General features: G+C 52.3%; 1 protein-coding gene across 1 annotated transcript in view; it reads left to right on the forward strand.

Annotated features, from left to right (window-relative positions):
* LOC144950492 (E3 ubiquitin-protein ligase RNF213-like) overlaps positions 1-6,459 on the forward strand; it is a 75,198-nt gene extending 68,739 nt beyond the window's left edge. The window contains 6 exon segments of the mRNA XM_078880630.1: positions 356-572; positions 1,692-1,769; positions 2,159-2,356; positions 2,978-3,070; positions 3,721-3,899; positions 4,613-6,459. Coding sequence (XP_078736756.1) covers positions 356-572; positions 1,692-1,769; positions 2,159-2,356; positions 2,978-3,070; positions 3,721-3,899; positions 4,613-4,784 — 937 coding nt within the window. The 3' untranslated portion in view covers positions 4,785-6,459.
* The last annotated feature ends 15,695 nt before the right edge of the window (positions 6,460-22,154 follow it).

The following is a 22,154-nucleotide window of genomic DNA, read 5'->3' on the forward strand; positions in this document are numbered from 1 at the left end:
ATGCACGCAGCACAGCACGCACGAACAGCACGCATGCAGAATGCGCGGTGCACAGCACGCACGCAGCACCACAGCGTACAGTAGACACGTAGTACACACGCGCAGCACACACAGCACGCACACAGCACACACAGCACACAGTACACACTCACAACGCGCACACAGCACACACAGAGCACAGTATGCAGCACACGCTCACAGCGCGCACACAGCGCGCATTCACCGGCAGCAACAACGGCAACAATAACCGACGGTGCTGCTGATGCTGACGACAACGCTGCTGCTGCTGCTGCCGCACGATCTCTCCGCTTCTAAGCACCGCTCACCCTGACCCCCCCCCCCACGTCGCTCGCAGGCTGCCGGTGTGCGTGAGCGCCGTGTCCCCGCCGCTGCTCGTCTCGTACGAGCCGGCGCGCGACCTCGCCCCGCTGCTGGCGGCGGCGCGAGCCTACGCGGTGGAGCCCGGCGGCGGCGGTGCCGGCACGGCGCTCGGCGCCACCACGGAGCTGCGCGCGCTGCAGCGCCACGTCGTGCGGAGGCACGTGCGCGGCCGCCCGCCCATCGATATCAAGGTGTTGCACTTTGTCTTTCGCGTGTGTGCACGCACCTATGTGTGCACGCGCGTGTGCGTCTCCTCCCCTTCTGCTCTTTAGCAGCAGCAGCGGCTTTTGGCTGGCCATCGAAACAAAGACGGTGGTCACCACATCACGCGGCGCTTTCAGATGCGCTTCTGCGGGCCGTCTGGAACGCTCTTCCTTCTGATATTAAGAAGCCACTGGAGCTGTGCACTTTAAAATCATCATCGAGATTGACAAGCTCATTACTGTAGAACTGCTTGTTGTGTTTAGTTTGTTGTCCTTCCCTCGCCCTCCTCCCCGATTCGCACGGTTGGTTACGTACGGTGCAAAAGAAGTTCAACATAAATATAAACGCTCGTGAATTGCCCGATAACACCTTCATATATAGAGGACCGCAGAGCCTGGGCAGTTGCTGGTAGCGCCAGCTGCTCACCGCGTGGCTGCCTTCCCACAGCTGCTCCTCTCTCTGTGGTCAAGAGCGAGCGAGTAGCGTGCGGTGGCGGCCCAGTAGAAGTTGACATTGTTGTTATGATTGTGAGAGTTTAATAGTTTGCTGACTTCAGCAAGGGAAATATTGTTATTGTGAGAGCATCGGGGGGAGGTAAGGAGATATGAGGTAAGGAGATATGAGGTAAGGAGATATGAGGTAAGGAGATGATGAGGTATGGAGATGATGATGTAAGGAGATGATACAGGGGAATTGCCAAAGTTGAGCGATGCGAGGGATGAAATAGAAATAGCAGCGAGGTGCGTGGTTGGGTAGGTGGGTGAGTTAGTGGGTGGGTGAGTGAATTGGTGTAGTGAATGAGTGAGTGGGTGTAGTGAGTGGGTGAGTGAATCACTGAGTGATTAGCTGAGCGTGTGGGGCTGTGCTCAGCAACTTTGCGATAAAATCGACACAAAAACCAAACCGGTTGGATTCGACTGGCGAGTCACCGTCTGGGCGCGTGGCGTTGCGTCTCTCTCTGCCTCCCTCTCCTTCTCTTCCTGTGTCTCTCCGTCTCTCTCTCCGTCTCTCTCTCCGTCTCTCTCTCCGTCTCTCTCTCCGTCTCTCTCTCCGTCTCTCTCTCCATCTCTCTGTCCGTGTCTGATGGAGCCGCCTCGTCTCCACAGAACATCCCCACGCTCGTGACGCTGCACGACCGCGACTACGCACAGCTCTTCCAAGACCTGCAGAGGCAGATCCCACAGGTGACCCCTCCCCCCAACACGCTACCCCTCCCCCCACACGCTACCCCCACCCCACACGCTACCCCCCCCCCCCCACACGCTACCCCCCCCCCCCACACGCTACCCCCACCCCACACGCTACCCCCCCCCCACACGCTACCCCCCCCCCCCACACGCTACCCCCCCCCACACGCTACCCCCACCGCACACACCCCCACCCCACACACCCCCACCACCATCGAGGTCGTCGTGGTCAGTCCCGCCAAGGTCATTGTGACCGTGGATTGCCGCCGCTTTGTCTGTCCAATACGCGGCGGCGGTGGCGGCAGTGGTGCCGTGAAGGCAGCGGCAGCAGCGAGGGTTGGTGGATCACCGCCCGAATCTCCCCCCCCACCCTCCCTCCCGCCCAGGTCCCCTTGTTGAGCTCTCACCGGGAGCGACTTCGCGCCCAGCTGCGCTCGCCCAGCGACGCGGCGGAGGCGCTGGCGTGCGTGCAGGTGGCGCTCGGCTTCCTGGTGCCGGCTGGCGGGCACTCCGACACGGCGCTCACCGCCTACCTCGCCCACGTGCTGTGCATGCAGCACCAGGTGTCGGCGCACGTGCTGCAGGTGGGCGCACCACGCTCGCCCACCACGCTCGCCCACCACGCTCGCCCACCACGCTCGCCCACCACGCTCGCCCACCACGCTCGCCCACCACGCTCGCCCACCACGCTCGCCCACCACGCTCGCCCACCACGCTCGCCCACCACGCTCGCTCGGGCCGCTCCACAATCTCTCGTCCGCTCTCGGTTCAGTCAATCGCTCGCCACATGCTCGCCCAATGCTAGCCCGCTCGTGGTTAGTCGCTCTCTCGGTTCATCAAACGCTCGCTCACTGAACCGCTATCAGAGAGGGCACTAGCCACAAAAGTATGTTAAAGGCTACATGGGGGATCTTTGTGCGGCGAGCGAGTGCGTGGTGTGTGCGTGTGTGCGTGTGTCAGGTGGGGAGCAGTGGCATGGCGGATAGCCCCGCTCACGGCCACCAAAGCCGGTGAACACAGCCTCAAATGAGTACCAAGTACGGTGTTGAGTAAGCATCGCCACTGGGGAGACAAAAGCGGCCGGGCGTGGTGTTGGCCAGCCACCCCCTCGTGTGCCGTGCCGGCCTTCACAAGTGGTACTCGCTAACAGAACTTGCCCCAACAGTCTGTCAAGGCTACCCGGGGGATTGTTGTCTTTGTGTCAGGTGCTGGAGCCCTGCCGACTGAAGCACATGGCGTCGCTGTGGCAGCTGCTCTCCGCTCTGCGCTCGCAGTGCCTGCTGCTGCAGGGCGAGCAGGTGACCGGCGCCGCGCCGCACACGGCTGAGCCGCGAGCGTTCAAAACAGCTCGCAAACACTTCATTTCGAAAGACCCAACACACCAGTAACGAGCGTGGGGGGCAGGCAGGGGGTGCCTTGGCCCCTCCCCCCCCTTCCCCCCCTCCCGCTGGTGGCCAAAGCTACCAGTTGGGGCCCCCTTGACAAACAGCATGAGATTTGTTTTCAACAACAGTGCCAAAGAGCAACAACACTTATTTAAAACGCAGTTTCATGTAAATTTAATTAAAGTGCTTCTATTTACATTCCACGTTTTATATTCATTTAATTAGAGGTAACGTAATATTGCATAGAGCTAACTACTGCGATGGAGCTGTAGTGGCTGCGTTTAGCGAAGACAGAGCGCCCCCGACAGCATTAAATGATCGTGAGCGTGACGACGATAGGATTAGGGAGGAGCCGTTAAATAAAATAGCCTCTAGGGTGCGACCGTGCCAAGAGTCAAATCAAATATTGGGGCCCCACCTGACCGATTGCCGCACCCCCGGAGCTGATGATATCGTTACTATGCCACTGATAATGTAGTTACACCAATGATAATGTCGTTACTACTCCACGCGGAACAAGATATCGACTTTATTGATTGATCTATATGCGTGGCGCTGCGCAGGATCCATTCCCCCGGCTGGACGGACGCTACCGGGGTGAGCTCACGACCCAGCAGGGCGAGCAGCTGCGCCGCTTTCTGGCCACCTGCCCGGCCGACAGCTTCCTCTTGGAGCTGCACGAGTTCATCGCGCTGGGCCTGTGCCGCGAGCGCGCTTACGACAACTACCAGGAGCAGTGGGGGTAACGTCGCCGCGCATCCTACCTCCCGCGCGATCGCGGTGGCAGCGGTGATTGCAGCAGTGGTGGCAGCAGTGGTGGCAGCAGCAGTGGTGGCAGCGGTGGTGCTGGTAGCAGCAATGGTGGCAGCGGCAGCGGCAATGGTGGCAGCGGCAGTGGTGGTAGCGGTGGCACTGGCAGTGACAGCAGCAGTGGTGGCAGCGGTAGCAGCAGTCGCAGCGTTAGCAATGGCAGCAGTGGTGGCGGTGGGGGTAGCGGGGGAAACGGTGGCAGCGGTAGCAGTGGTGGCAGCAGCGATGGCAGTGGTAGTGGTGGCAGTGGTAGTGGTGGCAGTGGTAGCAGTGGCAGCAGCAGTAGTGGCGGTGGTAGTGGCAGCATCACCATCGCGAAGAGCACATCTGTCCCGAGTGTTCGCTCAGAATCAAAGTGGTTTCCTGCTCAAAGCAGCATGGAGGCGGTGCTCATCATCAGTGGTAGAAATTCCCCGGTGCTATGACAGGAAATGAGCCAATAGGTTGATAACCGTTACTGACTTATGACTTCTTGAGGTGTCATATATATTGTTGTATATTTTTTTCTTTGGTGGCAAGTGTGCTTGGCGAATGCGGAATATATTTTAGCCAGACTCATCGAGCCAGACTAAGGCTCTGCCAGGAAACTTACTGAACTTTTCAAACTGAACACCTCCTGTTCCTTCCCCCCCCCACCCCCGCCAGGCTGAGCGAGACGCTGTCCAATCACCTGGAGGCAAAGGGCGTGGAGCGCTCCGGGGAGCTGAGCGAGGGCTTGCCCGCCGACCTCACCGTGGCTCACAGCTTTGCCGTCTGGAAATTGGCGCTGGCTGCGTGGGGAGGCGCCGCCAAGCCCAGCCAGCATTGGCGCAGCTAGCCCACATGGCTAACGAGGGTGGCTAGCCCACATGGCTAGCGAGGGTGGCTAAACCGCACGGCTAGCCCGGGTGGTGCGACTGCGTGGCTAGATCACGTGGCGTGACCGCTCACTCGGTCATTGTTTTGTTGTTCTTTTATAGTTGTTTTATTGTCGCATTCGACAAATGTTTTCCCGAGAAAGGCAACGGTTCCGTACGCCACTTCCTTCGCACATTCTCCGACTTGCACTGCCCCTTCCGCGGAGATGGCTGGGTTCAGGCCCCGGCACTCTGTGTGTCTGCGCGCGCGTCCCTCATCACAAGGGTTCACTTTAAACTACAATCGGCTCGTTCCCCGACGTTCTCGCAACGACCGCGCTTCCGTCGGCGTTGCGTCGTCAGGAGACGATCAATCCCTTGGGAAATATCGTGCCGAGCAGATAACACAGAGCTACCTCAGAGATCACGGCAGGCACTTGCCCTGCAGTACATGAGTAATGTTCATCGGGCGACGGTCAAACTAATGCTTTTGCCGTATCATACCGCACCGGGTACTAATGTAGCGCTGAATCGACCTAGACGATGCCCAGGACAAGACGAGATCATTTCCACTGATATTAGCACGGCGGGTGAATCAAACTTAGGTTGGCGAATTCGCCGTGACAAGGCCCCACTCTGCTTTCAAACCACGCCGCCCGCCGGGGGGAGGTCTTTAACATCCAAGCGTGAGCGAAGCAGGGGGGGGCACCGTCTTTTTACGGTCAAATACACCCGGGCTGTATTAACCAGGGCGGACGCCGGGCTCGAACCAAATTGCCACCGTGGGCTGCAGTTAAAAATAAACTATTTTTCATTTTTATACTCTTAGGTTTTTTCGGTAAAGTCACGTAGGTAAAAATAAATAATAAAAGTAAAAATAATATTAATTATTTTCAAGTAAATCTAGCTGTGACGGTCCCACCTGATGACGGAGACTTGTGTTGCCTCCGAAACATCGTGATTTATAATTTTATTTCTATTATTATTTATATTATTTCTACTTTTATTATTTATTTTTACCGACGTGACTTTACCGAAAAAACCTAAGAGTATGAATCCACGAAAGCTTCAAATCTAGAATTCTTTTTAATTTTACCAGGTCGAAGGGCTCCTCTGAGCTATGTAGCTCTTTATCCAGAAGCGACATGGCTATCACTAATGATAGCTCAACTCACTTGCTTATCATCGCGAGGAAATATATAGCGGCCAAATACTCTGAACGCACATTGTTGATTCTAAATGTGGAGGGAAAACCTTGACCTGGAGAAAAATCCACGCGACCTCGGGGAGAGAGACACGCAAACTCCAAATGTACAGCAGCAGCAGGCGTCAGGGTCGGAATCGAACCCACGACCTCCTGTGTTCCAGGTGAGGGAGTTAACGTCTCACCGCCGTGGATGCTGTTGATCTCGTGTGGGTCAACGTGGCACAGCAGCAACGGCCCCGCCCCCTCGTCGACTGGCAGCCTCCTGAACCCGCCTGTGAAGCATAGCGCCCTCTTGCGGGATAGACTCGCGCTGCAGAAATGACAACAGCGGAAATTACAACCGCTTCCGCGATAAGCCATATAGATGTGTACGTACGTTCTCACCGTTGCATAAATGCCCACGATTGTGAAGTGATTTTAACAGAGTAAATGTCCGTGTTTGACGTACACCGCTGTGTGTGTGTGTGCCTCTCTAAACTCCACAACACGGGCAAGCCACTCGCCACCCGCCATGACACACGTGACGCTCCGCCATTACACACGTGGCCGCGACACTCGCTGCACTCACCCCCCTCGCTCGCCACTGCCGCGAAACGCTCCCCCGTGGCTATCGGCCAGGCACCGGAGTGCAGCAGCAGGACTTTGCTGCACACACACAGTCATACTGCTACACACACGTGTGTATGTAGTAGCAGCAGGACTTTGCTGCACACACAGTCATACTGCTACACACACGTGTGTATGTAGTAGCAGCAGGACTTTGCTGCACACACAGTCATACTGCTACACACACGTGTGTATGTAGTAGCAGCAGGACTTTGCTGCACACACAGTCATACTGCTACACACACGTGTGTATGTAGTAGCAGCAGGACTTTGCTGCACACAGAGTCATACTGCTACACACGTGTGTGTGTGTAGCAGCAGGACTCGAGACTGTTGAGGATTTCCCGGCTCTCGTCCGATACGAGTCGAGAACGCGCCACTCTCACGACTCTCGAGTGCTGCCGGCCGAGTCAACAACGAGGTGGTGGACTTTGTAGGAAGGACGTGCGTCTCTACCCGACGCTGAACTTCTTTCGCACCGTACGCAGCCAACCGTGCTAATCGGAGGTGCGGGGGAAGGACAACAAACTAAACCCAAGAAGGCGGTTCTAAAGAAACGAGTCTTTGTTCATCTCCATGGTTTAAAAGTGCTCAGCTCCGGTGGCTTCCTATCTGAAGAGCTTTCCAGGCGGCCGCATCAACATCGTCAACATCATGCAGGTACCTCCTCAACATCATCACCGCCATCGTGTGTGCAGGTACCTCCTCAACATCATCATCACCGCCATCGTGTGTGCAGGTACCTCAACATCATCATCACCGCCATCGTGTGTGCAGGTACCTCAACATCATCATCACCGCCATCGTGTGTGCAGGTACCTCCTCAACATCATCATCACCGCCATCGTGTGTGCAGGTACCTCAACATCATCATCATCACCGCCATCGTGTGTGCAGGTACATCATCATCATCACCGCCATCGTGTGTGCAGGTATCTCATCATCATCATCGCCGCCATCGTGTGTGCAGGTAGAACTTCTATCGCACCGCACGGAGCCAACCTCGCCCATGAGAGGTGCGGGAAGGACAACAAGAAACAACAAGCAGCAGCAGCGGGTGTCGAGAGTTTGTCAATTTAGCAGCTCCGCTCCAGCGGTTCCCCCCCAGGCCGTGAGGCCCTGGGGGCGGTGTGGGCTGAGGGGCACCCACTGAGCAGGGAGGCGACAATCTTCGCATCAAGATTGAGGCAACGATCAGTCACGTGACCCCTCTCCCTGCACGCACGCCGACTCTTTACCCCCCACGAGGATTAACACTATTAACGTGTTTAAGCAAACAAGACTAACTCACTCATCTGAAGGCCAATGTAGACACATTGTTATCGAGGCTTCACCCCCCTGTCTCCTATGCGTACATTGCCAGTAGACCCCCCCCCCCCCATAGGCAAGCGAACGCGTTTGAGTCGCCCCCCCCCCCTCCATGCGAACTCAACTGAGGGCCCCCCACTTGACCATACTTCACCACGCTGGTCGGCGCGGTCTGGCGCAAGTTGCCAATGGCAGTGAGGCGAACCTTCTATAACGCACCTTTCTTAATGTTTCATTAAAGTTAATTGTTTATAAATACATTCATATTCAGTCGTGTACAATTAAAGCCGATGTCTACATCGTTGCTAAACGATATATGAACTTAATACAAAGGTATGCTCATGTTAAGGAATACACTTTCAACATGAACGATTTCACACTATACGGTATTATTTAATGGGATACATTTGGACAATATGGTACATTTGTGGCTGAGTAGACCTAGACGTCGCTTTGTACAGGCACTGCCAAGTTGGTCGTTACACGCTCACAGCATCGCCGCTCACCAAAACGAGACACACGAAGACACAAAAACCAGAGCGGAATATCGAGAAAGTCACAACGCCTCAGACACACTCACAGACACACACACTCAGACACACAGAGACAGACTCAGACACACACACACAGAGACACACACAGACTCAGACACTCACAGATTCAGACACACACAGAGACACAGACTCAGACACACGAAGAGGCACTCACAGACACACTCAAGACACACACAGAGACACGTAGTCAGAGACACACAGACACAAGTAGAGGCACTCACAGAGACACTCAAGACACACACAGAGACACTCACACAGACTCAAGACACACAGACACACTCAAGACACAGAGACAGACACGTAGACACACACACAGAGACACACTCAAGACACACGTAGAGACACACACACAGAGACACAGATACGTAGAGACACACAGACACAAAGATCCCCTCTATCGCCTGATCAGGCTGTTGGGGCAAGTGCTGCTAGGGAGCGCCTAGAAAGGCCGGCACGGCACACGAGGGGGTGGGTGCCGAGTGCCACACCAAGCCGCCTTTGTCTCCCCAGCGGCGATGTTTACTACACACCGCACCAGGTACTAATTTGAGGCCGAGTCGACCTAGGGGAGGCCCAGGACCGATTCATACAATCGGCCCCCATAGCGGCCATGACACCGGGACGGTGAACGTGGGCCGCGCGTGACGTCACGTGACCACGCGACACCGGAAGTCGCGAAAGGGGGCGGGAACCAAGCGGAATCTCGGACTGTGACATCACTGTGACGCATCAGACCGACATCCGGTTTCGTGACTCGTGCGCTCAGAGTTGGAGAGACGCGTGGAGACGACGGAGACAGAAGACAGCAGCTGGAGCCACTCCGAGCGACACTGAACAGGTGAGAGTGGCAGAGTTGTGACGAGCTCGACTTGTTACACGCGGCAGCTTGATGTGCTAACAATGTGAGTCACGATCTCGGTTTGTACCGATGGTGTGGGTCTGTGTTGATGCGAGTCCGTGCTGATGATGTGGGTCTGTGGTGATATGAGTTGGTGTTAATAATGCGAGTCTGTGTTGATGTCGGTTTGTACTGATGGTGTGGGTCTGTGTTGATGTGTTTTGATGATGTGGATCTGTTGATGTGGGTCTGTTTAATGTGGCTTTGTGTTGATGATTTGGGTCTGTGTTGATGTGAGTTGGTGTTAATAATGCGAGTCTGTGTTGATGATGTCGGTTTGTATTGATGGTATGGGTCTGTGTTTTGATGATGTGGCTTTCTGTTTATGTGGGCTTGTGTTGAGTCTGTTTTGTTTGGGTCTGTGTTGATATGAGTCTGTGTTGGTGTAAGTTTGTGTTGATGTGGGTTCGTGTTGATGTAGCTTTCTGTTTATGTGAGTTTGTTGATGTTGAGTCCGTGTTGATTTGGGTCCATGTTGATGTGGGTTCGTATTGATGTAAATTTTTTGTTGATGTGTGTTGATTATGTGGGTCTGTGAGGATGATGTCTGTCCGTGTTGATGTGGTTTTTGTTGATGCGAGTGTGATGATGTGGGTTTGTGTTGATGTGTGTGATGATGTGGCTTTGTGTTGATTTGAGTGTGATGATGTGGGTTTGTGTTGATGTGGGATTGTGGTGATTATGTGGGTCTGTTCGATGTGGGTTTGTGTTATGCGAGTTCGTGTTGATGATGTATCTCCGTTTTGACGATGTGCGTTCGTGTTGGGGCTGTGGCTAAGTCAGGCGACAGAGACGGGGGAACATAGAAGTGCGGTACAATTAAGGATTTTGCTACACTGCCGCACCCCTCACTCATCCCACTCACCCCTCATTCCACCTCCAGTGGTAGCTATCTCTCTAGGGAACAAGGTGGCTCAGCAGTCGTTCTGCAAGTGGCCATTAGTCTGCCAGGTGAGGGCGATGTGCAATCCCAATTGATAAAAAAAACTGCTCACGATTTCGAGATGTAAATCACATGGTAACGATCTCGTCCCACATCCTAGACTGTGCTTGACCCTACTACACTCGTCTCCCGCTTTCCTCACGGAGACCCAGACGGTGGGAGACGCAAAACACTCCGGTATTCCTGCTCTACACGTCGCCAACATGGAGGTATGAGCTCAACTCGCGTGGTGAAGTATGGGCGAACATGTGATTCACATGCCTGTGTTCTCCACTCTCTGTCCGCGTACCTACTCCTCACCGTTTCTACCTTGGTGTGTGTCTCTGAGCGTTTAACACGTAGCCTTTTGTGACCATAAATTATGTCACGCACCTGGGGGGGGGGTTGAGAAATGTGACGTCACATCAAAATGTCCAACTTTAAATAAATATAGACACGTTCTATTTAATTAGACTTTTAATAAATGTTTTCTCCTACAACATCAGAGTGCAGCGCCACATTAAATACGTACTGCAATGACAATAGTTGAAAGCGACATGAAGCATGTTTTATTTTGGGGGGGGGGGGGGCAGAGCTTTGTGACGTCATATTTGAGGAGGGGTCTGACTTTTTGTGACGCCGTGTGATGAGGGGGGGGGGGTCAAAATCGTCCAAAATCACGTGACGTCATTTATGGACGGCCCCCAATATCATCCATAACAGGTTTTTTTTAGTTAGATCGTGTAAATATAAATGTCGTTAAATCCGCCACCACCAGATACAGCCAATTAGTAAGGTTTGTCACGTAAACAGAACATGCCAATTCGTTACTAATACAGCACACCGGTGTGTTGGAGAGCAAAGCCACATTTCCAATCAGAGTACGTTTTGCCAGTAATTACAACTAGCTTTATCAAGCAACAGCCAGATTTGTGGCTGCATTTGCCCCAACAGTTTGTTGAAGTCTATATTGTGGAATTTTGTCTGTGTGTGTAGATGAGCCGATATATAGTGAGAAAAAGAAAATGCGTGAGATGGAGTGCGCTCTCAGACTCAAAAGGAGGAGCCCCCATCAAGTGCAAAACCCCGCAAGGTAATAAAAATAATGGACACCACATCAGCCATGTCGCATGGGGGTCATCGTCATCACGGTGGCAATGTTGTATGGGAATGTCACATCGTCCATGGTGGGGTGGGGGCATCAAGGCGATGTCATGGTTGCCATGTTCTATAGGTGACTTCAAGTCAGCCATATTGCATGGGTGACATTGTGCTGGTTGTGTTGTATAGGTGATGTGTGAAGTTGCCTATTTTTGCATGGGGGACATCACTTCAGCCATGTTGATTGGGGGACATCAAGGCAGCCAAGTTGCATGGGCACTTGATTTTGCTTTCAGCTGATTGGCTTGTGCAATGGAAGTGATGATGTAATACCTAGCAACCATTCTTATAGAAGTGAGTTACCATTTTACTACAACTCCCATATTTACTTTAGTCTGTTTTCTCTTTCGATGTCTGCCAGACTTACGACAAAATAATTATTTTCCTCCCTTTGGCCCAACGTGCACATTCATATGGCGTCTAAACTTTGGGTGGCAGGCTGGTAACATTTGTGTCTCACAGTAAAAATATCCTGGCTTTGATTCCCGACTCAGGTGCTTTTGCTTGTGGAGTCTGTATGTCCTCCACCTGTTCTGCATGGGTTTCCTCAAGGGTATCCACTTTTCTCGCGTGAAAAAACTGTTAGGAGTCAAACATCCCAAGACTAAACAACTGTCTGACATTATTCAGTTGGGATTACACCATTACCCCCTATTGTAATAATTCGGCAATAACCTCTTGAAAAAGATTCTTGAGACTCAGCAAGGCTGTCCTTAGTGAATCTGATTCTGTTCCTCCCTTAAAACCCATCTCCTCTTCTCCCTTGCCCACACTTCTGCTACTCCCTGCCCTCACCCCCAGCTACGACCAGGCCTACATCAACCCCTATCACTACCCCTACTGCTCCTCCCCAACCCTGATACCCAACTAAGACCAGGCATACGCGAACCCCTCCTTACCTTTCCCTCTGTTCTGTCACCATAACTACACCACCACTTTTAATGACCCCACTCTTTATCTCAACTACCATCATCTTATGTACAATGTTATAATTGCTGTAATGCACCTTGTAATAAGGCGTGACATAAATCTAACATAAGAAACAAAGGTAGTGATAATGGTTTATACATTTTTATCATTTCTGCAGAAATCATGCAGCTCTATGGCAGCTACCTGACCCTCAGGGAGCAAAGAGAACTCTTGGCCATGCAGGAGATATGGTACCTTGGGCTCCAAAATCAGGCCCGGGGCAAGTACAACAATGGCTACGATGACGACAAACACCGTTATATTCCGGTAAGACTCACGACAAAACACCTGCCTTGCCGGCTCGGCAGTCGAAGGTTTGCTGCTCGTTGCAAAAGTTTGCGATTTGGATGCGGCAGGCCACCCTGGTTATTACTTCGGGTGTCATTATCGTCGTCATCACATTCAACATAATCAACCACAGTGTTTACATCACAGGATCATCGAAAGTAGCGTTATCGTGCACACCATCATCCACAATGACATCACACACGGTGTTGTCACTCACGATGTAACTGGTATTAGCCAAATATCTCAATGCTGAAAAAAAACCCTGCATACATGCAGTCGGTATTTCATGTTGTCTGCCGGGCCAAGTCGCCCTTGAAAAAAGTTTCTTCACTCAATGGGCTTTAAACTTGATTTTGAAGCTTTCGTGACTGCAAGATAGAGGCTGACCGAAATTCGGTTTCGGCGCCGAAAGTTGGCAATTGGCCACTTTTGGCATACTTTCGGTTTCGGCCAAAAGTCAATTTTTAACTTTCGGTCTGGTTTCGGTTTCGGCCAAAACTGATATTGACTTTCGGTCGTCAACTAAAGATCTATTTTTAGAATATAACGCTAGTGCTAAGTCTATCAGCCGGTCAGTCGGGGGATCTTTGTCTTTAGCCTGTGTGTGTGGGGGGTGGGGCAGCGACTGAGTAGAGATTCGCGTGCTGCGCTACGAACCCGGCAGCCTGAGTTCGATTCCTACTCATGGCCGGTGACGATTATTTGAACCGGTCCTGGGCCTCCCCGAGGTCGACTCAGCCTCAAACGAGTAAGTGGTGTGGTGTGTCAACATCGCCACTGGGGAGACAAAGGCAACCGGCCGTGGTGAATCCAAGTCCCGGGGGAAGCCGGGTAGTAAAGCTAGTACAGTATTTCATAAATCTTGTTTGGTCACTTTCGGTTATATACCTTTCTGTTTCGGTCTCGGTCGAAAGTAAATTTGTTACTCTCGGTCTGGTTTCTGTTTCAGCCGAAACCAGAAATTCAGTTTCGGTCGGCCTCTACTGCAGGAATTACTCTTTGGTTATTTCGGTAAAGTCACGTAGAAATAAAATAATATAAATAATAGAATAAATTATAAGTTTGAGAAAACAAACCTAGTAAACTTAGAAATGTAATGCAGTGCAACACAGAGAATTGGCTAACACAGCAGTTAACACATTACCTGGTTGATTACGTTCTTACAAAGATTGCTAATGGGCTTTACTCGGGAAATAACACTTTTGATTCAGATAGTAGCATTGCCATGACTTTTTCAGGACGGTTCTGACAATTTCTCGCAGCGTTCAGCGTGGTTGCCGTGTGTAATACCAATTGAGCAATTTGGAGGTAAGTTTTCAGCATTGGGATGTTTGGTCATCACCAGTTACATTGTGAGTGTGTATTAGCTATGGGCGGACACCAGAGAACCAGGAGGAAAGTCATGCAGAACAGGGGAAGCAGCATACAAACTCTACACACTCCTAATTTGCTAAAGAGGGGTAGAACATACCATCTCCACACAAAAAGGGACTAAGCTGGGAATTTAACCCCCAGGCCCTTCTTGCTGTGTGCCACAAGTGTGTGCAACAAGGTTATCTAGCACAGCAGACAAGCCTACCGAGTCTTGTTTTTACCCTTCACATAGGACTGACGAAGCGAGGCTAATTCTATAGCCGGTGATCTTTTGTCACTCCCATGGATTAAGTCTCTTTATGTTCATATTCTTCGGGTCTTTCGGTAAAGTCTCGTAGATAGAACAATAAAATAAAGACCCAGAGAATATGAATTCCTGCAGTCACGAAAGCTTTAAGTCAAGATCTCTTCATGTTGTCTTACGAGCACTCAATTAGCAGTGATTGAATGAGACTCGATTGAATCGGCACTTAACCACTGTGTGATTGTTGCGCAGGTAAAACACGAGCACCTCAACTTTCGGTATGAGGTGCTGAAGACGATTGGGGAGGGCGGTCAAGGCATAGTGGTCAAGTGTCTTGACCACATGACAAACACCCTGGTGGCGGTGAAAATACTCAGAACTCCATTGAGGTAAGACTCCACACTACTGCATACTGTGTCTGTGAAACACAGCACCTCTCTCCACAATCGCCTTGTGCTACGAGAGCCATATTCAGTCAGGGCTCTAGCCGGCTCTAGTTGTGACTATGAATATTAATTGGCCAAAACATCTTTACATAAAAAGGATTTCAGAGCTTGGGAAATTGTTGGCACCGGCTCACTCCCTGGCTGCCTTCCCACTTGTATGTGGATCCTCATGCATCTCAATAGTTCTCTCTCTTTGAGAGTGAGCCAAAAGTGTGCATGGTATTATAAGTCTAAATTATGATTGATGATATTAAATTGTTGACTCTCTTTGCAGCGCCATGAATAACAATTTGCAGTTGAGGGAGATACAAATCGGGATCATACTTCAGGAGAGTGACACCGACGACTCCAACATCATTGAGATGCTGGATTGGTTCCAGTTCAGGAAGCACTACACCATCGTTTTGGAGCTGTTGAGGTGCGTACCAAGTGGCACTTGCATTGACGTGCTCTTGCGACCATTTATCGTCGTAAAATTGTGGAGCTGCCATGAGTCTTGGAGGCTCAACAGGGACACATGTTGAGCTGGCAGCCATTCGCTTTTCTCCGACAGCCCTGCCCATTTTGACATAGCATGCCCCCTCAATCAGCAGGATGGCAGCGCAGTGGTAACACCTGCGTCTCACAGCAACAAGGCCGAGGGGCTGACTGCCAACTGATGCGCCTATAGGCGTGCAGTTTGTATGTTTCTTCCACTGCTGTACCGAGTGTTCATGATTGTGTGTGTTGAGTGAGTTAGTGCGTGTGTAAGGGAGGGAGGAGGTGAGTGTGGAATGTGTATATTCTCTCCCTGTTCTGCATGGGTTTCCTGTGGGTTCTCGGCTTTCTTCAACATTTTGGTGGCAAAATTTTAACGACCTCGCTCGGTATACAGGAAGCTGTGGGTTCGATCCAGAGCCTCTATATTTGGCGTGTGCACGTTCTCCCCATGGTCACGTGGATTTTTACCCGGGTTCTCCGGTTTTTCCCTCCACATTTAGAGTATTTAGCTGCTCTGAATTTCCCCATGATAAGCCACTTCGTTGAGGTATCATTTGCGGACAGATCGCTTCTGAAAAAGCGCTATACAGCTCAGTGGGCCTCACCTGGTAAAATAAAAAGTTTATAGTTTCTAATAAATACCCAATTTGACTGTGCTTGGTCAAGCATACCAATGCTGAAAACTACCGAAAAATTCCCAAATTAGGATAACACACAGAAGCAACATCGCCCCCTCTGCTGCAAAAACTTGGTAGGACCCTCTTGAAAAAAGTCTTGAGGATGTCCTGGGTAAACGAGCGTAATAATCCATTGTTATATGAACCAGAACCTCACAGAATGACACTGACTTTGTATTGTTGCCTCTTTCACAGTGGAACTCTGGATGATTGGATTGGTAACAGGAAATCCAAGTCCCTTCGGATGGAGATGGTGAAAATATACACCAAGGGGATCCTCACGTCCCTGCGTCACATCCATTCGAAGACAATCATTCACGGTGACCTCAAGCCTGTGAGTGGACAGAGCTTCACTGTAAACCTTTGTTGTTTTTGGAGACTAACCCTGGAGAAAGCCCCAGCCACATTGAGCAACGGGTTTTAATGCATTCGCTTTGTTCACCTGTCTGGGATGGGCGGGGGGGGGGGGCACGGTAACACTGGTCAAGATCATCCAATGTGAAGTAGACTTTGCCCAAAGTTGTGTTGCTATGAGCGGCCTGCCTGAGAGATACAAAACTCAGATATTCGTCGCACCTTTCAGGAACGCATCCCCGACATAAATTGGGTTATTACTGTTTTAAAATGTACAAACAAATTTTAGAATCAGAATCAAAAGTAAATTTCCCAATTAAAGGCCATTGGGGAAAGCTCGTTTTCAAGGGCGACTCATCAGCTTACAAATTGCTCACAACATTCTTGCCAAGACAAATGCGTGGTGGAAAGTGTTACCGAATCCATGTGTGTGCATGGTTTTTCCTAACTCGCATGCACTAGCAGCTATACGCTTCATTAGGGCCTCTCTTTCCACGCAATGAGCAACTTACATCGCATCATCTCACTTCCAGTGGCAGCTGTCAGGAAACATATCCTACTATCGCTGCGACTAACCTTGTTGAAAGTCACCTCGTCTGACTCCCTTTTTAATATATATTTGCGTATTTTGGTACATGTTCAATGGACTGCTGGCTGAATGCTGTTATCACCTCTGTGAATCCCTTCTTCTGTCCATCTAGGAAAACATATTGGTCAAGGACCGCGTGGCAGGGACCATAAAGGTCGCCGACTTTGGACACAGCTTCGTTGAGGATTATCAAAGTGAGTGACCTCACCCGGGTGAGGGAGTGAGACTGCTCGTAGCGGTTAGCGCTCTGTGCTACGGACCCGGCGATTATCTGAACTGCTCCTGGGCCTCCCCTAAGTCAACTCAGTCTCAAATGAATACTTGGTGGGAAGTGTAAAGATCACCACTGGGGAGACCAAGGCGGTAGGGCGTGGTGCTGGCCACCCACCCCTCGTGTATCGCGCCGTTATTCATAAGTGCTTGCTAAAAGCACTTGTCTCAAAAGCTTGTTACACCTGTGTCTGTGTGTATGCGCACACGTGTGTATGCACACACACACGTGTGTACATGTGACTGTGTGGGGGTGATGACTTGCGTGTGATGATGCTGTTTAAGGTGATTTGGGGATCTTTGTCTCTGTCATTCGCAGCCTCCTTGATCTTCGGTACCGTCAAGTACATGTCTCCGGAGGGAATCTTGGGCTACTCGTCCACCAACTCGGTTGACATGTGGGCTCTGGGATGCACGGTGGCGAAGATAGCAACTGGAAAATCCATCTTCGAACCCATCAACTTCTACGACCAGTTGGGGTGCTGCATGGAGGTACTGCCCACACAGCAGCACTTCGCTCGTGATTCACAATACATTCTTGGCCACGTAACGATCTGGCCACATTTTTGCCACCCGCCTGCTGACGCAGCCATAAGAAGTAAATGGTCATCCGTGCAAGCACTCAAAGCGCCACTTGTAGTTTAAGCTCACCCACCACCAGTAAGTTGAAGAGCAATTCTCCAATTTAAGTCTAGTAATGAGATACATTTCCCTTGAAGCTACATCCAGCACTTATGCAGGACCATAACTGTGTGCACACAATGGCCTACTCTTTTCGAATAACGTCATGGGATCTTTCAACGTCTGCTGCGAATGTAGCAGACGGCACGTACAAATTTACGGTTTGTACACATCGCAAGTAAAAATTGGGCGGCCGGATCTGAACCAGGAAACTCTGCAACGGGAGGCAGATGTGCAACTGCTGGGCCATGCCACAACCACGACCCTGCACCTGTGGGTGAACCGTGGGGAGTAGAAGCGTAGTGGTTAGCGCACCAAGCTACGAACCTGGTGACCCGAGTTGGATTTCTGCTTACTGGCAACATTGTTAACAAATACCTGAACTGGACACAGGCCGACAGCGTTAAATGAGCACCTGGTACCTGGCGCTATGGGGCCAATCCCCTAGTGTGCTGCGCCGGCCTTAATAGGTGCTCACTAACAGTACTCGCTACAACAGTCGGTTGCGTTTATATGACGGAACTTTGTTGTTGTGTGAACCGTGTGTAGGTCCTGGGGCTGCCTCCGGACTCCTTGGCGAATAACGCTCCTAAAAGAAAGAAATACTTTGGTAAGTTGAAGGGACAAGCTCACTGGAATACGTTTTACGAGCCAACTGTTATTGTTTCAGCTCGACCACCGATAAATTCTTGAATATCGATTTTCACAACCGACTTTCACCATTAAGCATCAGCAGAGACCCAGGAAATCAGCCTGAAAATCTTGTACACGTGGCAATTGGGTCTTACAGCAAAAAATGTGGCTCAGTCATTAAGTGGTCTGACCCAAAAATCAACAATGATTCGTACAGTTTCCTTTGTCTTACCAACATCCATGCCAGATGATGCAAAACACTCCATTGTGATTCACATTGGTTATCGGAGTTCTGCATTTCAAATGTGTATATATTGTAAAGTTCAGTCATAGTCAAAGTAACTCATATTTGGCGGGTCATTATGTTAGTGTTCCAGTTTAATCCTAATGGAGTAATTTGCAGTTAACATTTTCACATTGGCAAAACTTGGTCTGTAACGCTGGCACAAAATGGCCTACGTCACGGAATCTGTAACATCCACCGTGAAACAAACGGTGCAAATTTGTTATGGTCAATGCAGCCTGCAGTATAACCAGGGCGGCCTGCCGGATGGTGACCACAAACTTCTGCAACAGGTGGCAAAATCGCAACCGCTGGGCCACGGCGTAGTGCTACTGCATTGCAGTTTCTGCGCTGCGGGTGTGCAAGGGCCGATGTTGGTTGTGTGACCGTGTCTCCTGTGTGTTCGCGCTCCCTGCAGCATCCGCTAAGGAGCCAAAGATGTTTGGCCGCTATCGAGTGCCAGGGAGTCGCCCGCTCAGCAAGCTGCTCGCGAACTACGACCCGGAGTTTGTGGACTTCATCAGCTGCTGCCTCCAGTAAGAGCCCCTCCCCCTCTCCCCCACGAGGATTCCTGCATCGGTCACTCTGCTCCGAATGATGAGCGACCGCTCTCCCACTAGCTCCATCCCTCTCAAGCACAATCAGAAGCTCCATCATTGCATAGACTTGCATGATCCATACACTAACATAGAGAGACTTAGACCCCCATCTTCTTCGAAGCCAAAAGTCCATCATTGCTAATGCCCGCGAACCCTATCCCCTTGGTGTTTCCCTCTTGGCTAGACCGCAGTAGGGCACCGGAATGGAAGAAATGTGATGCGAGGTGGTTTGCGTTGCCGCAGAACTTAGATGAGTGCTCTGTGCAACAGTAAAAAATGTAAATAGAGATAACTTGAAGATGTTGTTAATTATGTATCTTATTGACGCTCGTTTACCTAGGAAAGCCTCACGACTTTTTTCAGGAGGGTCCTGCCAAGTTTGCGTATTGGGGGCGATGATTTCTACGTACATTCCAAATGAGTAATTTACAAGCAGAGCCGTCCCTGGGGTATGGCGAATCAGGGCGGCCTCCCCAGGCCCAAACGCTTAAGGGGGCACCGCGCTTGGATGTCACGGTGGTGTCAGATGTAATACTTCTGGTTTAGCTCGAAGGCATCGGGGGGCCCACACGGTGTGATTGGCTCCTGGCGCTGCACCCACCTATGGACAGCCCAGCCTGCAAGCAGTACATTCCTTTGCCAAATGTGGACCTTGATGCCAGCCTACTCTCGCACAATACATGATAGGATCTTTAACATCCTCTATGAAGCAGACGGCGAGTATTTTTAGGGTTAACACGCCCGCAGCATTAACCAGGGCGGCCACTGGATTCGCACCGTGATCCTCTGCAACAAGTGGCAAACAATGCGCGAACGCTGGGCCACGTCACTGCTCGGTCATGTCACAGGAGAGATGAGCTCATGTGGGCATTGGATGATGTGGAGCTGTTTGGACTTGCCGATGACTTTTACCAGCGGTGTTAAGATCGGTTTCGTGAAAGACGACACAAGGCAGTGCCAGGCAAGGTGCACTTTTAGGCTACTGGGCAGTTGGAGGTAATTCTCTACTCGGCAACAACGGAGGGCGGAGAAGCGACGCTCACAATGAGCAGAGCACCGAGCGGCTAATATGCAGCAAGGTGGCCAAGTGGGGAGCACAGTTTATACATCAGCAGCTAGTTGATGATTATGGTAATCATTGCCAAAAGTGGATTACTGCTACCACTGCTGCCATTAGTTCTTGGACCCAGTGAGAGGAGACAAATGTAAATCCTTCGACCGTCATCGCTCGTCGTGTGTGCCGCTTGTGTCTGTACCGTCCCAACAGATGGAATGCGTCTCGTCGCATGACACCGGCGCAGGCACTGGCACACCACTGGCTGCGGGATGTCAGCACAGCTGAACCCGGGCATTCCGGGGCAGCTGCCGTCACCACCACCCCTGCCGCCACCGCCGCCGCCACCTCCGCCGCCACCTCCGCCGTCGCCGTCCCCGCCGCCACCGTCGCCGCCGTCACCGCCACCACCACCGTCGCCGCCACCGCCGCCATCGCCGTCGCCACCCCCGCCGCCACCGTCGCCACTGTCACTGCCGCCGACGTCACCGCTGCCACCACCCCCGCCACCCCCACCGCCGTCGCCACCACCACCACCGCCGTCGTCCCTACCGCCACCGCTGTCACCACCACCACCGCTGCTGTCGCTGCCGCCCCCGCTGCCACCGTCGCCGCCACCCCCGCCGCCGCCGCTGTCACCGCCGCCGCCGTCACCGCTGCTGCCGCCGCTGCCGCCGCCGCCACCACTGCCACCGTCGCTGCCACCGCCGCCGCCATCGCCACCGCCGCCGCCGCCGCCGCCCCCACCGCCGCCGCCGCCGTCACCGCCGCCGACGTCACCGCCACCGCTGTCGCCGCCGTCGCCGCCGCCGTCGCCGCCACTGCCGCCGCCGTCGCCGCCGTCGCCGCCGTCACCGCCGCCGACGTCGCCGCCGTCAGTGCCGCCACCGCCGTCACCGCCGCCGCCATCGCCACCGTCACGGCCGCCGCCGCCGTCACCGCCGCCGCCGTCAAAGCCACTGTTGCTGCTGCCACCGCCGCCGCCGCCACCACCACCTCCGTCGTCCCTGCCGCCACCGCCGCCACCACCACCGCCGCCACCACCGTCGTCCCTGCCGCCACCGCCGCCACCACCGCCGCCGCCACCACCGTCGTCCCTACCGCCACCACCGCCGCCACCACCGCCGCCACTGCCACCATCAGCAGTGACCAGGGTCCGGTCTCGCTGTGCGACAGGGAGGGCAACGCAACCTCTACAACCGCTGTGCAACGGTAAGCAGCTCTGCGTGTTGTGTCCTGTGTGTGTGTCCTGTGTGTGTGTGTGTGTCCTGTGTGTGTGTCCTCTGTGTGTGTGTGTATTTATATTATTATTTATTACCACTTTACTTAATTACCCAGAAAAAGCCTGTGTCTTAAGATGCTGTGAATGTTGCGAAGCACAGTTTAAATGCACACACGGATGATCGGGAGTTGCGATGTTGTAGCGTAATAACGAACGAGCAATAAGAGGGAAATGAAATGGTGTCATGTCCATCCGTTCACAGATCGAGCCCCGCACAGCCCTCGCTCACCCCGGCCTCTGCAGAGAAGATGGAGGTTGTGGAGGAGAATGTGGAGGAGAATGTGGAGGAGGAAGGGGGGAAGGAGAAGATGGAGGTGCTGACACGGGAGACGAGAGAGCGGAAGAAGAGATCTGGACTGGCTCGTGTGGGACGAGCAATCTGCTCTTTCTTCTGCCACTGGCTGCTTTGTGGTGGAGTTTCAACCGCAGAGTAGCCATGAAGGCGCCAGGGGTGGTGATGATAGATGTGCAT

The sequence above is a fragment of the Lampetra fluviatilis genome, chromosome 58 (assembly GCF_964198595.1).
Source record: "Lampetra fluviatilis chromosome 58, kcLamFluv1.1, whole genome shotgun sequence".
Taxonomy (NCBI): domain Eukaryota; kingdom Metazoa; phylum Chordata; class Hyperoartia; order Petromyzontiformes; family Petromyzontidae; genus Lampetra; species Lampetra fluviatilis.